The sequence below is a fragment of the Merops nubicus genome, unplaced genomic scaffold (assembly GCF_000691845.1).
Source record: "Merops nubicus isolate BGI_N331 unplaced genomic scaffold, ASM69184v1 scaffold5949, whole genome shotgun sequence".
Classification (NCBI taxonomy): Eukaryota; Metazoa; Chordata; class Aves; order Coraciiformes; family Meropidae; genus Merops; species Merops nubicus.
The window spans coordinates 16,334-34,923 of NW_008631547.1; the positions used below are offsets into that span (position 1 = coordinate 16,334).

Consider the following 18,590-nt stretch of genomic DNA (forward strand, 5'->3'; position numbering starts at 1 on the left):
GCCACGTGGCCATCAGCCCCTCATGAGCACCTCTGCCTGTGAAAGCTGGCAGGAGTTACAGGCTAACATGACTTTACTCAAGTGACACACAGGGACTCACCTCCTCCTCTAATTGCACACTCAGGAAATTAATTTTGGTCAATTGCTCCTGAACAGACACCTTCCTGTGCAAGCCAAACCCAGCGTGATTTCATTCCTCTGCTGTCACTGGGGAACTTCAAAGGGGAGGAAACTCTCCCTGAGGGGCCCAGAAGTTGCTTTACAAACCCCCTGCAAGGCATGGGGACCTCTGTGTAAGAGAGAAGTAGTTTCCTTGCCCATCCTGGCCATAAGTGCCGAGCATTGCTCTGTCAGGATGTGCTTTGGCTGCCAGGCATGCAGCAGCAGCTTCTCCCACCTCACTTGTGCCAGCTCCATCCACCCCACGCTGCCAGGCTTGTAGCAACTGCTGCTTTGATGGACAAGCAGTCTGCCCCAGAATTAAACTTGTGACTGAGTGGAGAAGTGGTCTGGCTTGAGAAGGAAGGTGGAAATTCCATGCATGTGACTCAACGAGGAAATGACAAAAGAAATCTTAAGTTGCAAAAATATTTCAACCACCCGTCGTGGATTTGCCATCTGATTTCAACCCAGAGACCTGCCTGAGAACTGATCCAGGACAAGCGGTGCTTGCTTTGAAAAATCAGCATCAATCCCACAGCTTTCCCCTAGCAGCATCACAAATTGGAGCCGTCTGCTGTTTTTCACCAAACAGGCCAAATATCACAAGACCAGCTCTCAATCCAGATGAGAGTCTCAAGCTCTTTTTTAGAAGAAGCCACAGAATTATTTTCCTTTTGTTTTCTGATGCACGTAAGAAGTTTTAGAAGTTAACCACTGACCCTGTGCTGAGAGTTTGTGGCTGTAGGCCACCTTTGGGGTGAGGCTTTCCTGATGGCAGTGGGGAAAGAGAAGAGGGATAATTGTCCCACATCCTTCCTGACAGGGAGCTGCTCAACACCTATCTGCAATTAAACCACCAGGCTCTACAACAGGGTCCCCAGGTCTGCCCCAGCTTAACAGCAAGCCTGGGAGGAAGGGAGAATGGACAGATTAAGGCAGAGATGAAACATCAGTAGCGTGGAGGGAGGGGGCAGATGAAAACTGTTCAGCAGCTGCTGCTGTGAGAGCACAGAAGCCACCCTGAGCTTGTTTGCTGGCTGCACACCATGGGGTCTTTTTTTCCCTGTCCTGGACCATGTGCCCTCGGCTTGGCCCAAGCAGCAGGGGACCCTCCACTCCTGGTCAAAGCCACCCCTTGACCCAGCCTGCTTGGTTTATGAAAGACCCACCCGCAGCACTGTGAGTCCCCTGAGTGCTCTAATAGCCCAGATGAGGATGACTACAAGAAAAATTCCTAAGTATTTTTAGCTCACATACTATTTCCTTTTTTTTTTTTTCCTGGGTCCACTCTGAAGAAGGATAAGGAGAAAGATTACTCACTCTCTGTAAAATTACTGATTGTTTCCTGAGGAGAATGAGTTCAGCCAGTCGACTCCCCCTCACCCCAACTTTGCATCCTAAGACTGAAAAGCAGAGAGAAAAATTATGCCCCTACTTTGCACAAAAATCTCCAACCATTGATAAGGAAAGAATTTTTCCACTCTGTATTTTTTGTCCTTTTCTGCCTAGCCCAAATCCTTGCAAAGTGACGTGTGGGAAACTAAACCAGGAACTTCACGTTTGCTTTCTATTGGAAAGTGTTTAAAGCTTCAGGTTTCCACCTATTACCAGGACAAAACGGAGTTGTACAGTGAAGGCAGAAAGAGGAAAGGAGACCTCTTCCTTTTCTGTTTACTTTTTAAATGGTCAGCACTGGAGAGAACTACAAAACAAAGCCTTGACAGACACTCTCCTCATTTCTACCAAATCTTTCCTCAGTAGAAGAGGGAGTAAGAAGACCTCTGATGTCTTCTGCATGACCAAACCCACCTTTCCAGGGCTTCCTCTACTGACAAGAAGGGTGAGTAAATTGCATTTCTTACCTACATTCCACAGCAGTGGTCACTGCAGCGACAGGCAGAAAATACAAACTCCCTGTGAGATGCAGCATCCACAAGGGACAAGCAGGAGGAGACCAGGAGCAGCAGTTTTGTAGTCCCTGGAGCTTTTGGCTTCTCTGACCAGACTTTCTGCAGAGTCCCTGCTGGCTGAGAGGGCTCAGCACACTCCCCCAGCCACAGGCTGCATCCTGCTGTGCTTCTATGGCCAAGTGAAGATGCTACACTGCCATGGGGAGGTAGCCAGAGCTTCTCCTGGTGGTGACATTGGGCTTTTCCCAGCACCTCTGCCTGTGGTCAGAACAAAACAGGAGATGTGTTGAGCTGACATCTCTCAACGTGTGCTCAGTGGACCAGGGGAGCTTTCTGCAGCAGCATCTAGATTGGAGTGACGCACTTTAAGTAGGCACCAAGCTGAAATCCCTGCTTCATCTTAGCACCAGCACCAGCAGGGCAGGCAGGGTGATGAAATTAAAGCATCCCTGCTTTGTTAAGCCAAAAGGAAAGGGCTTCGTGTGCTGTAACCTGCCCCGAGCTGGGTTTGGCCACGTCTCTGCAGGTCAATACCCTGCCAGCAGTGGCTGCTCCAGCAGTCAGCATGGAGCCAGCTTGCTCCTGGAGCTCAAAAGCAGGTCACACTCACGTGGCAATGAGCTCAAAGCCCTCAACAAGGAAGTTATTTTTATCAAGTCCTCTCCTCTCAGGGAGCATATTCAGATGCTATCTCCATTTTCCTAATCATGAGGCAGACAAAAAGGCCACATTTGGCTGTGAAGTCAAGCATGGTTCCTGCTCTACACAGCATGAGGCCCCTGGGAAACATAAACCAACCCCAAGGGTGGATTACAACAGAGAGGTGTGGAAGACACAACATTAAGTGTTGTAGATAAAGTGGACATCATGTTAGATGCTTCCAACATTCCCATTCAACATGAGAAAATTCAGATTCTGTTGGCAGAACCAAAGATACTAGGAGATGATGTGGCTGGAAATGTATCTACAGGTCAGCAGCAAGAATGAACTGGAGGAAAATAAGCTACAAAAATATAAATATATAGGAGCCAATGTCTTTGTGTGGCCTCAGAAAGCTGAGCTTCATGCTCAGCCATCACAGCACACATCACATGAGCTGCTCCAGCACCTAGGAGGGGACAGTCAAGATTCATTAAAGTCGTTTTAACATGAATTGCATTTGTAGAGCAGTGCTGCAAAGAAGACTCCTGAGGAGTGTCTGTCCTTGGCTGCTGGTCCCTGGCAGGGGGAGGTATGTTGGTTTTCCCTCCTTTGCCCACCAGAACCTCACACTTCTTCCCACAAGCAGAAAATCACAGAGCCTTAAGGACTGCCAGGACAGAACAAAGGAGTTCACAGTTGTTGTGCTCTCCAGTTAATGGATTTTGACTTTTCCTCCCCATTTCTTTCAGTGTATAGAATACTAGTTAGCTGCCCTGTGCCAGCCAGCCTATACCCTTCTAGCTTCTGGAAAGCCACTGGGTGGAACTGGAGAAGTGGTTGCCTGGGACAGTTCTTCCAAAGGGTCAGTTTTCATAACACAATTTTTCTAAGCCTTCATTTGTTGCCCCAAATGGAGAAGTACATGCCCTACAACCACCCTACAGACCACACAGGCTTCTACAAGTAAAAAAGTCTCTCCACAGCTATCAGGCCAAGTTCTTTCCTTCACCTCTAGCTTTCTAACACAACTAGAAAGCAAATTCTTCAGGGGAAAAGAGCTTATGTAGGCAGGATGAGGGCTGTGGTGAAGTGAGGTGGGCAGAGGAAGTCTGGCTCAGGCTCAGTGCCACAGAAGGGACTCAGTTATACAAACCAGTAATTCCCTCTGCCTTGCAAAGTCATCCCAAATCTGTGACATAAAGATTGCACTGAAATGGCCTATCAGGCTTTGGTGGTGGTGGCAGCAATGGGAAAGCACCATCCCAGCACACTCCTGGGGTCTCCTCATTTCAGACAGAACCTTTTGCCACTAGCACTTTACAAATGCTTCTTTCTCTCAACTTAATTTTTCCATCCCCTGTAACTCCCTGGGTTTCACTCTTCTCAGGGGAGACCTCCTTGCTCTCTACAACTCCCTGAGAGGAGGGTGTAGAAAGGTGGGTGTTGGGTCTCTTCTCCCAGTAACAAATGATAGAATGAGAGGAAATGGCATCAAATTGTGCCCGGGGAGGTTTACACTGGATGTTAGGCAATAATTTATTCACTGAAAGAGTTGCCAAGCACTGAAACAGGCTGCCCAGGGGAGTGGTGGAGTCACCATCCAGGGGGGATTTAAAAGATGTGTAGATGTGTCACTTAGTGACGTGGTTTCCTGGTGGGCAGAGTTGGGTTCATGGTTGCACTTGATGGTCTTCTCCAACCTAAACGATTCTATGATCCACGCCCAGGAAGGGGATGCAGCTTTTCTACACAGGGTGGCACTGAGCCTGTCCTCATCCCCAGCTCCTGCTGTCCCCTCCCTCCAGGTTCCCAAGCCTCAGGCTGTGGTTTGATTTCCCTGGGAAGAGGGAGGAGGAGGCAGAGGAGCGGGGCCAGGCTGCCACCTGCTGTCCAGCTCCTTCCTCCTCTGGACACACACCAAACCTCACCAAAAATCCAGAAAAAATACCCCAAAACCAGAAATAATGCACGTGCTGCCCCCCAGCTCCCCAGACTGAGCTGTCTCTAGCTCAGCAAGGATCAAGCAGACTCCAAGGAGATGATGTGTATGGTCAGGACGCTGAGCTTCACAAATTCATGGCCTTTTAGCCTCACCTCTGAAAGCTTGTGGTGCACCACAGGAGGGGTTAACACCCAGCAGGTGGGAGCTACAAAGTCTCCAGGGTCAACTTTCATTTTGGAAAGGTCAGTCAAACATAGATCTTCTCAAAGGGGAGCCCAGCACGCCCCTGGGTTCCAAAAAAACCTCCTTGAGTGTTTCTTTTTCAGACAGTCAAACACAGACCTTCTCAAAGGGGAGCCCAGCATGGCCCTGGGTTCCAAAAAAACCTCCTTGAGTGTTTTTCTTTCACCATTAGATGAAGATTCCATGTGTCTGCTCCAGGAAAAAGCAAGGAGAAAATCATTACTTCTTTCTCTATATCTTTGTCCTCTTCCCTCTTTATGAGGAAAGTAGAAAGAGTTCCTGTTTAGCCTTCAAAAACTAAATTCTTCAGTTTTGTTGGAATATTCTGTTTTATTCTTGATAAATACTTTAAGAGTTTGGAAAACAGCATATGAATTTTCAAACTTGTATCATTCAAAATGCAATCAAAGAGTAAAAATGCAGCAGGGAGATATTAGGCTGTCTTCTCTTCTGAAAAAGTTATAAAAACCTCACACATTGCCTGCTGTAATCCAGGAATCTCAAAACTATTCAACTCTGGTGTCAAAGTATTTTTTGATTCACAGTCAAATGACAAGCCTAGAAGAAATAATTTGGGAGAAAGGAAGGTGTTTATTTTGTATGCAGTGGGTGGCTCTGAGGCTGAGGACTCCACGGACAGATGCACAAGGGAAGATGATGAGAAAAATCCATCAGATTAGTTCTCTCACATCAGCATTCATGAAAAGCTTCATCAAACCATCAGTAAGTCACCACAGTTCTTCAAGGACATGAAAAGACTCACAAACTCCCTAAGGACAATAGGACAGGGGAGATTTTTTAATCCAGAACAGCAGCTCTGTGCCTCTGGCTGTAGCAGCATTCAGCTGAGGCAAGGGGACACTCAGCAGGGCCCTATCATGCCTCTAAGCCACCCAGACATGCTGAGATCTCTGTCCTTTACAGAAAAAGCTCAGAAAGGCCAAGCTAAGAGTTGTAAAGCAATAATTTTCAGTAAGGAAGCTGTAAAGCAAATTTTCAGTAAGGCAGTCCCAGTGCAGCCTTGCCAAAGCCTGGTCAGTGTTTGTCTCTAATTCCAAATGAATCCTGTTGTGGAAAAAAACCCCAACCAAACCAGCCAAGCATGTCCTCCACATCCGAATGTGAGCACAGAGAAGAGATCAGACCTCACTGAGAAGAAGAGCAACGTGTGCTGTGACAGCAGCAGGGCAACAAGCACCACTGGTGGCAACTCTCCCAGTGTGAGCAGCATTGGGGTGTTAAAACCTGTCCCTCTGAGGTGCTGTTCTCAGTGTGCCTGACCTGGCACACTGGCATGGTTGGGAGACTTCCCAGACACCTCGATGCAATCTTGACAGCCAAAATCCAAGCAAAAATAGCAGCAACCAGGACACACCTATGAGTTATGGCAGTTACTCTGAAAAACCACAGCGAGTATCACTGCAAATGAAAAGCATTGAGGAAGGGGGTGTTCCACAAGGAAAAACAAACAACAAAACTAATCCCTATTCAAACCATTCTGTCTCCAAAAGAACATAAAAAACATTCTAAAAATAATATTATATTTGTACTTGGCAGCTCGTTCTGCAGCATAGCACCAGTTCAAAATGAGCCCTTTTACTCTTGTTTATTGAATCCTCAAGCTGACCTATTTTATCTGGTACTATCAAACCCTGTAAACTATAAATACTGAATAAATTATATCCTGATGTTACACACTAGTCAAGTTTGCAGGAACTTGAAAGAGCCCCATGTAGGTCATGCAGCCACACAGCTTATCTGTGCAGGAGCTGGACCTGACCCCTCTGTACCATGAGAACTTGCTCTGATGAGGCCTCTGCAGCCTATGGCAGAGTGTGCCCTAAAACTGAGAGAGGTTTCTGTTGGAAGAGACAGCAAGAGGCACAGAGAGGTTTGTTCTGTCCCATCCTCTCCTGCCCCAGTGCTCATGGGTTGAGAAATGTTTTACACATGACAGAAAAGCCCTTCCAGCAGTGGTGGCAGTAACTGAATTTTCCAGCAGGTCCCCACCTTGAGGACTCACCTGCTTTCTCTCTGCAGGGACTGTGTTTGCCTGCCCTGACTACAAAGGCCAAGCAGGAGCAGAATTCCTCACTAAGGTCACAGCCACTTGCTCTGCAGTCTCTAAGATGCCATTAGGGGTTTCCTACGTTCACTCAGATTGTGGGGCAGGGAAAAAAACATGATGGGATTGAATTTAAGTCTCCTAACTTGAGAATTATCCATGATGGAACTTGGCCAAGACAGACTACCCTTCCTGCTGCTGTCGTTCATAATCATCTCTGCCTTCTTTCTTCCCTCAGAAATAGCTTTTTAAAAGATGTATGTATGGACAAGGTCTTTCTTTTTATTTCCAGATGAAACTATATATTTATTTTTCAGTGAAATGACCAAACTAGAGCCAGATTAGTGGTATCAGCTACTGGAGCCTTCACAACACCTCCTGAAGCTATATATTCGCTTGTGAAGGGGACATCAGGAAGTAACAATTTACATAAATATATTTTAAAAGAGTCTAATTCTTGCAATTTTGGCTTTATTTCTGGATAGTATTTATCTACAATGTTTACAACTTTAGTACCAAGATTTGAATTAAAATCTGAGGTGCTGAACTAAAGCTTGTAGCACCCAGGCAGATTTCAGTCAAAGGTGGCATGAGAACCACTTTGCACTTGCATAAAGCCCACAGCCCCTCAGCTTCCCAGCTCATCAGAGGCCATACTACTGATTCCAACTTTCTTATTAAAAACACCAAAAAGACAGCAGACTATCCACAGGATAACTCATTTCAGTCAGAAGGATATTTCACTGGAATTCTCAGAACTGTGATTGTTTCTTTTCCAATGGTGAGGTCTACAGTGCTTCATTAAATTTCATGTCATCTATCAAAGTCTAATTACAGCTCGTTATGCTTTTTCATTCTTGCTTGTCCCATGTAAATCCCATTTGAACTGAGAAGCTCCCAGCTCTGAATTAAGAGCATTCTTCTGGCATACATACACTCCAGCACTCTTAAAAGCAGCAGTCAGTGGAAGGGGTTTTATTCCTGTTCAAAAGGCAGCACTACTGAATTCCAATTTCATACCTGGAATTGGCTCAATTAAGACCCAAAACCAACAATTTAGTAACATTATTTTCAGCACTTCATTCTTCTCCCAGATATTCTGAGTGTTAAATTACCACAGACTTCTCTCAATACTTCAAATATAAAACTGTTCTTCAGAACAATCTTGCTGCAGACTTAATGATGGACAGAGCAGGATTTATGGCCTAGGACTATTGACCAAAACTGTGCAAAAAGAACAGATATATTTAAACTGGGACAACAGTTACAACCTTTATGCTTTACCGTCAGGAAAGTATCTGGGAAGATCAGTGGAAAAAATAATTCAAGGCCAGACTCTGTGGAGACCTTATTGTGGCCTTCCAGGATATGAAGGGGGCTTAAAAGAAAGCTGGGGAGGGATTTTTCACAAGGGCTTGTGGCAGTGTGCCTACTCACTGGTCCTGTAGCTTCCAGCAGTTCAGAAACCTCAGCTATCTGGGGCAGCACCCTACCACTCTGTGCCACAAACACACCTGAAGTTAAAAGAAAAACCATGTCAAAAATCTTGTTCTTTCTGGACTATTTTAATGAAACAAATACAAAGTGACGTAAACACAGGTCAAGGAAAAGAAGATGACAGAAGACAGAATAGTTAAACCAGAAAGCACAGTGAGAGATACTCATTCTTGTGAAGAATGCCAACCAAATCACATACTAGTTAAAATTTCATGTCAAGTGCTTCAGTAAGATCTCTTCTTTGTTTCTTAACACAGTGAGTCCACAGATGAGTACGGAATGGGCTATCCCTGAATTCATGGCAACAGGTCCTACAGAGTGTATTCCAAATTTCTCCAAATAATGGAGATGGAGGTGGCTAAAAAGCAAAAGAAGCAGAGAAAGTGAGGACCCTTTGTTACCCAGCCTGGTCTCCAAAATGGAACGTGTTTTCTAGAGCCCATAATCTTTGGCATAGGTTCCTCCTTCACTGCCTGCGTGAACGCTTTAACCCCATGACTGTGAAGGTTGCAGCAGTCAGCTTCTCATACACTAGGAACATGAGAGCTGCAGTAAGCACTGTCTGCAGGAGCTTTGCTTCAAGGCCTTTGTAGAGTCCCATTAATCCAAAACGCCTAAGAAAAGGAAAAAAACCAACATGAAATCAAGTGTGATTAGCCCTCTATAAATAAATCAGTACAGTATGAAGAACTAGTAACACAAATTAGTGACTACTGTAGGAATCTTAAATTCATTCTTGATCTCTTGACTGCCAGCTGTTTAATAGCATTTTTAAAGAAAATTCTGCAGAAAGTTAAGCCTTTTGTGCAAGAAACTTGCTTCAGGTTGAGAGGTGAATGAATGGGTATCCACAGACACCCTTGATGCCATGCACTGTACAGGTGCTGAGGAGAATTGGGGTTTGTGTACTTATTCTGCCATGTATTACAAGAACCAGGTTGATCCAAATGGCAAGTTTTCAACATATTAGTAACACTCAAGTCTTATATAGCATGTTAGGGGGAAAAAAGCTGCAAGGGCAGCTCACCTGACTCTCTGCTGGAGCAGGTAAAGGACGTTCCTGAGGCTGCCCAGCGTTCGGTTCTCCGGGTTCAGCCTGTGGCGCCCAAACTGAAACAGAAGGAAGAGCATTTTGTGGCAATATTCCCCCACGGTGCTAGGCAGAGAACCCAACTTCTTGACATCTTGGATCCACCACTTCCTTAAGCAGTAATTCTCTTCTTCTCCTTGCTGCTGCTTATCCCCAAGCTGTTTCAGCAGCCATGATAGCAGCCACTGTCATCTGACGTCTCAGAGTTAAAGCAGCAATTTCAGCCACTCTTTTTCCAGCACTCACTGATCTCTCACCTGATACAGGCCAGCAGCACTGCCAGCAATCTGTAACTGTGAATTATTCATGTACAAGAGTTGCCACACTTGTATTTGGGACAACACAGCCCAATAGCTTTTGAAGCCTGTATTATGCTTCTGTGGTAACAGATGGAAACAGCAGCAACAAAACACTAGTGGAAAACTCCCTTTATTAGGCAAATACGTCCTCACAACCCACGATCTCATCAGTAACTAACTCATTTGATATTGTCACAGACTCAGACACACCCCAAAAAAACAATGCTAACTAGGTTCCAAGTTACAATGCCAGTCCCTGCTCACATTACTCATAGGCTTCCATCAGAGCACACCAGGACTAGGTGCTTCTCTCTCCCCTTCTCTGTGCCATTGGACTATTTTTGTACTGCAAACAAAGGTTCATCAAGGGAGGAAAAAAAAATGTTCATTTCTCCTTAGGACTTCAGTATTTCACAGATTACAGAAGGTTTCCCAAAGGGACTAGCAGTCTCTGCACTAGAGAAGAGAGGCTGAGTTTTAAAGAGAACTTTTTCACCCACAGTCACTAAGAACATTATCAGTTTTGCTGTTTCTCCAGATAAATTTAATTTATCTACTGTTTAACAACACATAGGCTAAAGAACAGTTTAACTGTATAATGAGTAACACCAGTGCCATGTATTTTTAATGACTGAAAAGGAGGTAGGACATGCCAAATGGCAAGGCTGGAAGCTGCTCACAACTACCAGTTACTTACACAGGGTGACTGTTCATTATATGGAAGCAGGAAAAGCCCTTAGCCAAAAAGTTGAAAGCAAAGGCATAGACACTTGACTAAAAAGATAAATAAAATAAATATTATATATAATATATGAAAATAGCTTTCAAACAATAAGTTTGGAAACTGCACTGCTGGGCAATGCTAAGGCTAAAACAGAGCACTCCAACTTTCCTTTCAGTTCTCCTTCAAACCAGCAGAAAACACATCACAAATTAAAACCACACTGATGTTGCAACTTATCCAAACAAAGCTGTATATGCTTCAAGGTTTTCCAGAACTGTCACTTCAGGAATAGGAGCCTGTGTTAACAGTTTAACTCCTGAGAGGTGTCCAGGATGTTAAAAACAGAAGATATCAAAAGAAGGCACGAGCTCAGCTGATCATCGAAAGTTATGAAAATTTAGAAGAGATGACTGCTGACAAAACCACGACGTGGCTGATGCACCCAGACAGAGGTGAAGCAGAAAGCTGTGCAGGCAAAAGTTTTATCTAGTGTCTTTTCAGGGTAACAGCAATCACCCAGTAAATATATTCAGGTCCTATTGGTTAGAAACACCACCCAAACTGTTTACTGCCTACCAAAAATCAAAATATATTCATTCTGCTCTAAGTAGGCAAAAGAAAACCTAACATAACTACAAAACTTGCATGAAAATCACTTTTTCCAGATGAACAATTAACAAGAAAAACTCCCTATTAGGCAAGTCTGGAAAGTGATATCCTCAGCATGGAAGAGAAACGTTCAGTAACTCAAATAATTCTCCAAGTTTGTATACATCTTGGGACATATATAATGGCTTTACCATACACACAATTTAGGGCTCCTCCTTATTTAGGAAACAGGCATTACATTTCATGTGGAAACATTAATATTTAACTGTTACAAAAATCATCAAGAAAGAACTTACAGAAATGGATTAAAAAGCACAGAAATTGAAGTACAATACCCTTGCTTGCATATGGCCAAGTCTTTCCCCCTCCCTGTTTCCATCCTACACCCATACTGGTACATACTGAATCAAACAAAACCTATTCATAGAGCTTTGGTTTTTTTTGGATCACCCTAGGTCACCTGGAAACACACTGGGTTTGGAGGATTTCATTTTAACTTCCCACTTGAGGCATTGTTATCAGAGACCTGCACTGTGCAGAAGCAGCTCCCAAAGCCATGGCTTCACTCACACCAAGAAAACCAAGCCTATGAAGGAGGCTTCATTACCCAGAGGCAGCTGCCCTGAAATGAAAACCTTACTCACCCGTAGAATTGACTGGACTGTCTGCAGGGGGTAGGTGAGGGTGGTGGCAACTGCTTTGGCTACTGCACCAATGACAAAAGCATCCAGAGAGGTGAGCTGTGCAACAGAGAGAGAACATATTACATCCAGAGAGTGTTAAAGCAGCCAGTCACTCCCGTGTAAAATCTGCAATGGGACTCAACAAACTGAGTCACATGGCTCTTGTGAAAAGCTGGTAGTGAAAGACTCTTTGAACATCACTCTATAATCCCAAGATATAATCACTATACTGTCAGGCAGGATTTTAGTCTTGATGACACAGGATTTAATAAAGAATCTCATCCCCTCTTAGTTAGGAGCATCTCCTGGAAGCCCATCCTCACCTCCAAAGCCCACCACATTCCATGATGCACCCAATACACTGTTGGAGCCTAAGCTGATTATAGAGAGGTAGAACTAATTTAAAAGAAGCAAGAAAGAAATATAGCCAAGAGAAGAATAATGCAGAGATATTTTTTATATATATATATATAAAAAGCAGGGACAGAAAAGTGATTCTACCTCTATTTAGAGAATCAGGGAGGGATGGCTGCAATGCTATGGTCAGCTCTAGTGTCCATTTTTAGAAAAAAATATTGAAAAAGAATTGAAGGCTTCAGGAAAAAAGGTGTAAGATGACAGGGTCTAGAAAAATCTGTGATACTTCAGAGGCTCAATATAGTTGATTTACTGTAGAAAGGGTTAAGAGGTGACTTCAAAACAGTCTGTATGTACATACTTAAAAACCAGATGTATTAGAATTGAAATCTCTACTTTAAATCCAGACCAGTGAACAAATCTAAAAACAAATGTGGCCAAGAGATGGTTTTATCTGTACAGGAAGTCATCAGAATATCTTCCCTAGGGATATGAAAGATTCATGTCTCACTTCACAACAAAGGATCCTTTTTAGAAGATGTACCAACTCAAAAAAAAAACCAACAAAACACTAAAAATAAACAAGAATCAAACCCAAACCTACATTTCCAAGTTTGCTCAGGTACCACATGTCAAAGAACCTGCCTTACAACAGAGTATGCCCATCTCCTGGCCTCAGAAGATACTCACTTGCAGCTGCTTCTTCAAAAGCTTCCGTTTGAAGCCTTCATAAAACATGAACTGTATGGCAGGATTGAAGACCAGCAGCAAGGAAGGGAAAGTACCATTCCACAGAGCTAAGACTCCTTCATCTCGGATTATCTGGTGAAAGGCATCTGAGAAGATAGGTGAGGAAAAAAACAAACCACTAGGATTTGGACTATAAAATTCTGACAGTAAAATTCTGACTATAAAATTCTAACAACAGTAAAGTTACACTTGAAGACAACTATTCTAAGTGTATAAAAATCCACTGCAGTCTTTTATGCAACTTCTCTTCCACTCTAATCTGGAAGTTCATGGAAAAATGGTGATGAAGGAGGTTCTTGCTCCCATCACCATTAGTGTCAACAAAGCTTATCACCTTCTCTTTTTAGTACTCAGCATCAACATCAAGGTCTTCTAAACCTTCTTCCAAACAACAATATTTATTTTTAAAAGGAAGACAGCCTGAACACGTGGGTTATTAAGAGATCAAGGTGGGTAAAGTTTAACTTGCAGACTGTCTGTCTAACAACAGGCTCCCACCTCACCAGGCTCACCACCACTCCAGTATTTCTCTTTGCAAAAGGTACTTTAGTTACAGGTCTGCACACCACAAACTCTTTAATTGTCATCAAAATTGGCCAAGTCCAGGTTCTTGTAGAACTCAGTGATTGCAAAGTGATAGGGAAACAGAGATTCCAGGGTGAAATCAGTTACATGATTAAGGCTTCAAACTTCAGAGTCCTTGTATTGCATTTAATTACCTTCTCTTTGAAGACAACAACAGGTGCTTACCTATGATGCCTTTGTAATTGGTGGGTACAATGTCTTCATTTCTAAATTTTGCTCCCTGCAGCTTCAGCCGTGTGTTCACTACCCAAAGAGGAGTGGTCAAGAGTACATTGACTACACCTAACACAAAACACAGCACAAAGAGAATCAGCAAGAAACAGGAGAATATTTCAGAATATTTCAAAACCCTCACCCTCAAAAAAAAAAAAAAAAAAAAAAAACAAAAACCCAAAGTAAAACACCAAAAAACCACCCCAAAACACACCGAGTAGGAACACACTGAAGGATTCTTAAGTGAACTTGTAACTTTGCTGCATACTACACCACACTGGGGCACAAACGCTCCACTTTCTCATGCCCTACTTCTCTCCATGATGACTTGCTGCCTGCCTACTTTCAGAAAGAAACACAGAATTATACAGTTAGAAGGATTATTTTATCAAGAGAAATCAACAGGAAAGCTTGGGAGTTGAGAATCCTAAATTAGGATGGGGGGAAAGAAACAGAGGGGCAGACATAAGGCTGCAACAAAGGTTTTGCAAAATACAATTCCTTTAACAGTGTTCAATATAAAACATAACTATATTTCAGTATCCCTCCTAAGGACTACAGTCAGCTCTCAAAAGAAGTTTAGAGCAAAATGAAGCACTAGGAAAGGCAAGCCACATTAATCTCCCTTAACCCACGTCAACGTGATTACATTAAGGAGCAACAAGCTCAGAGCACAGTGTACTTGTAATTTTTCACCCACACTGAAAGAAAAAGTCCTAAAACCTTATTTTCCAGACTGGAAAAGAATTCATTGTGCCTCTATTGAAGAAACTAGTAAAATGTAAACAATAAGCCTTCCCATACACCCTCCCCCCCAATTTATTTTAAAAAAAATTAAAAATCACAGGTCTTTTTTGGTAGTTTTTTTAAAATCAGCTTGTTTCAGTGTTCCTGCAGAATACTACTTGCAAAATCCTTACATTAAAACCTCTTATTCAGCATAACTGAAAATATTTCAGAATTGACATGCATCTTTTCCTCTGGAAATAAATTACCACCTCTCCCTGCCACTTGTCTTTGACACTTCAATGATCATGTTTAGATAGCACAGTAAACAACACAGCAGGCAGATGAAATGCTGGACTGAACAGCACCCTGCTTTGTGCCAGAATTCACCACAGCACCAGTTTCTGCCTCTCCTCCTGAGGTGGGGAAGACACAGGAGAGCAATCAGAGCTGGACAGGGAAGCAGGTCTGCACACACTGGGAGGTGGAAGCACTCTGCATGGTCTCCAGTGGATTTCATGAAGAAAAACATCAGATAGGATATGCTAAAAATACATTTTTTTTATGAAATCCAGAGTTTTAAGTATTACCTGCAACGACCCCAAGAACCAAGTCTTTCCCAGTGGTTGAATGCTGACCTTTGACCCAGAGAGCTTTAAGACTATTAAATGTATAAAAATAAACAAAATTGGAGCAGCAAAGGCTGGAGATAACAGGGAACCATCCTCGATAGGGTGCCAACCTAATGGAGAGGAAAAAGTCATGGTGAGGATCAGCAAAGTGTTTGTGTGAGCTGCTTGATTCCACATGTTGGTGGAGGGTCCCAGAGATTCAGCACTGGGTACCACACACAACACTAACTAGATGAGGTAACAAACCACACTGAACTGCTAACTGCACCATAAAAAGAAACTAAGCACTTACAGATTATCATAATCAGGAATAATTTATTTGAAAAGGAGCTATAAAGACACAAAATATTTACAGTGACAAGCTTGAGGCTCATCCACTCCAAAAAGGGAGTACTACCACCATATCTGCTCTCCACCAACAGCCAGCAGTGAACTACAAATTAAAAAAAAATAGGGTAAGGAAGAAGAATAAAAAAATATATGTCTGGATTCTCACATAAAATTTAAAAATTAAACAATAGTTACTGAAATGAACACACTCCACCAAGGAGAGTTTTCCTGAGGATGCAACTTGGGGCATGAGATATTCAGGTAGAAGGAATTTCCAATAAATGCCCTGCAGTAAAGTCCAGAGCAGACGAGCCAGATAAGTGAGAAAAAGACATTACCAACCTAAATTTAACTAGATCAGTCACAGATGAGAAACTGAACCCCCCCTTATGAATTACAGCTATCTTATTTTTCAGGTGTTGTAATTGTCATTGTTTGTGTTGTCACCTATCTTGATTTAAGAAATTATTTCACAAGAGCTGCCTGACAAAGCTCCCTTCTCTGACAGACCTGATGAGCCTGTAAAGCAGGGACACCTCAACAACACCCCTGCATCCCCAGCATGTTCCACAACACCTCCAAGAAAAGATAATGATACACACCTTCACTGAAGCTGCACAGGACAGGTGGAGAACTGGTATCATGATAAAAGCACCAAAAAAATTCTCCTCAACAACCAACAGTCATCATGAAGGATCTTGAGTATGCATTAAAATATTTGGAATACAGAGAATATAAGGACCCCCAAGAAGGAGGCTGTAGAAGATGAACAGCTGGTAAACACAGCATCTGACTGTTCTTAAAATCTATATGCTAGTTTTTCATCTTGGATGCATCAGGTGCTTCCCATGTAGCTGGGAACACATGGAATTATTAAGACTGTTTCTGAAGTTACAGGCTTAGCTAACCATAGAGTTTACAAATTAAGTGACCATACAGTTAGTCATCAGAAGAACTAAAACAATTTTTGCACCACTTGTCTCTTCTGGGCTGGAAAAGAAAGGGAGAAACATGCCCCCTGGGGACCATGTCCTCTGAAAGGGTTAGCTTGGTTTTGCTTAGGAACAACTTCTGATGATTTTACAATGAACCATCTTGCACTACAAAGCATGAAGCAAAGACAAAACCCATGAGTTTACTCTAATGACTTTGTTACAGTCAGTGCTCACATCCATAATTCACATACAAACACTTCTGTGCACAAAGAAAGCCAAAGTTCCAGACTGCAACCTGGAGAAAAATCCAGTGTAGACCAGTGAACACTTCTCCTATTCTTTTGTCAACTCCAGCATCCTGGAAGCTCTGCTATACCTAAGAATTCCAGGGATTCACTGAGGAAAGTACTTGTTACAAGGGCACACATACAACTCTTTTCCCCAGCCAGCTCAGCTCAGGCTGTGTAACAAATACTAAAGCAGAGCACTGCTGAAAGTTAACTGCTTTTAGGCAGATCTTGAACCTCACCAGCATAAAGAGTCACTTCTTTCCTTCCACATGCTTGGGAGGAGAAAAACTTCCAAATGGGACACACATCTCAGTTCTCCTGTGGTTCAGCTGCCCAAGAGTTCCATCTGAGCTATGAGAAATGGACACACCCAAGAATCCAGGCAGACCAAGCTGGTTGATCAGGTCCATGTCTGTGCACAACCCTGCATGTCTGAGGAGGCACAGCTACCTCACTGATGCAGGCACAGTTACAGCACTTGGCAGATCGATTGCATAAGGTGCTCAGGAAAATTAATCCAAATTATCTAAAGATGAACACACAAGATTAGGAAACTCATCTCACCCTTATACGGAGGCATTTTAATTTGGAGTAAATATCTGTCCACGCAGATCCAGGCTAACTACTCCACTTTAAAAGCAAACCCACATTAGTTTCAAAGCTTGTCTACATGAAGACAAGCAGAAAATGAATATCTACTCACAGGCCTTCTTCTTTGATTATTTCCAGGAGGACTGCTGGGGTTGTCTTAGACTTCCGCTTCTCATCGACTGCAAAACAGAAATCAAACTTGGAGATTATTCTGATTTTTAGCACTCATTTTCAAGTCCTTATCCTTCCCACTCTGAACATACCCCAGAAAATCACATTTCTTCCTCCTAATAAAGGACAGATGTTCCCTATTCCTGCAGCACTTCCAGAAATCACCTCCTTGCTTTTATTTGCTAGGTAAGGCCACTTCCTTTTTTATTCTTCCCCCCTCTGGCAGGTTCTTCTGCATCTGTAGTTATCAATCCCTAACCTGAGAGCTGTGACATGATCTGCAGGTAGGTTCCTCTTGGGTAAGAGACTAGAATTGGGCCTGACTGCTCAAATGTTGGATGTTCCTACTCCCAGTTCCATCCCTGTCTTTTCCCTTGAAACCATTCTCAGGAATAATTCTAGACTAGCTCTTCATGACACTGCCTCTGGGTTTTCAAGTGTTTTCAGCAGCCAAAAGCAACAACACACAGATGTAATCCTGTGGAATCTCATGGCTTTGTTTTTGCTTTTGGGCTTAGATAACCATTTAAAAGCCACGTCTGGCCACACATCACACAGCTTTTTTCAGCTAATTAAAAAATTACCTAATCCTTTCAAGAGGGAGGACTACCTTCAGCTAGAAAATGCTGTTAGTGATTAAATGGTGCCAGTGTTACACAGGTAAAATTCTTTTTCATGCAAGAAAGGTCCCCCTACAACCACCCTTCCAAGTGCCCAAGCCCAGATGAACAGAAATGCCATTGTACAAAGAAACCAGAGTTTGACACTTACCCTGAAGTCTAAGCCTAGCTGTATCCAAAGGAAAAAATACAGTCATTGCAGTCATACTGCCCTGAAAAACAAAATAAACTAGCTATACAGGGTATCAGCTGCTCGTACAGATGCCTGCCAGACTTTGTCACCCTCCACTTCTCACCCAGAAACCAGCCTGCTCAGTTTAAAAAGGGGATAAACTCCACACATCACAAGCTCTGTTTGAAGTGGGTCTTGGCCCCATGATTAAACACATTTTTATTTTTCTCTTCTATCAGATTAAGCTAAAATTAAACCATTAGAAGCTTCTTGCCCAAAGAGAAAGTTTTTAGGTCTGAGAGCTGATGAAGTGGGAGTTGGGAGACAAATGTGCTGCACTTTTCTACTTCCC

At 43.1% G+C, this 18,590-nt stretch overlaps 1 protein-coding gene across 1 annotated transcript; it reads right to left on the reverse strand.

Annotated features, from left to right (window-relative positions):
* Window positions 1-8,870: 8,870 nt before the first annotated feature.
* SLC25A17 (solute carrier family 25 (mitochondrial carrier; peroxisomal membrane protein, 34kDa), member 17) lies at window positions 8,871-18,272 on the reverse strand. Its single transcript, XM_008947593.1, has 8 exons — window positions 18,218-18,272; window positions 17,388-17,454; window positions 15,088-15,239; window positions 13,724-13,840; window positions 12,914-13,059; window positions 11,828-11,923; window positions 9,489-9,571; window positions 8,871-9,075 (listed from the first exon to the last, which is right to left on the reverse strand). Exons 1-8 carry the CDS (start codon window positions 18,270-18,272, stop codon window positions 8,928-8,930), a joined length of 864 nt encoding a protein of 287 aa, XP_008945841.1. The 3' UTR covers window positions 8,871-8,927.
* Window positions 18,273-18,590: the final 318 nt, after the last annotated feature.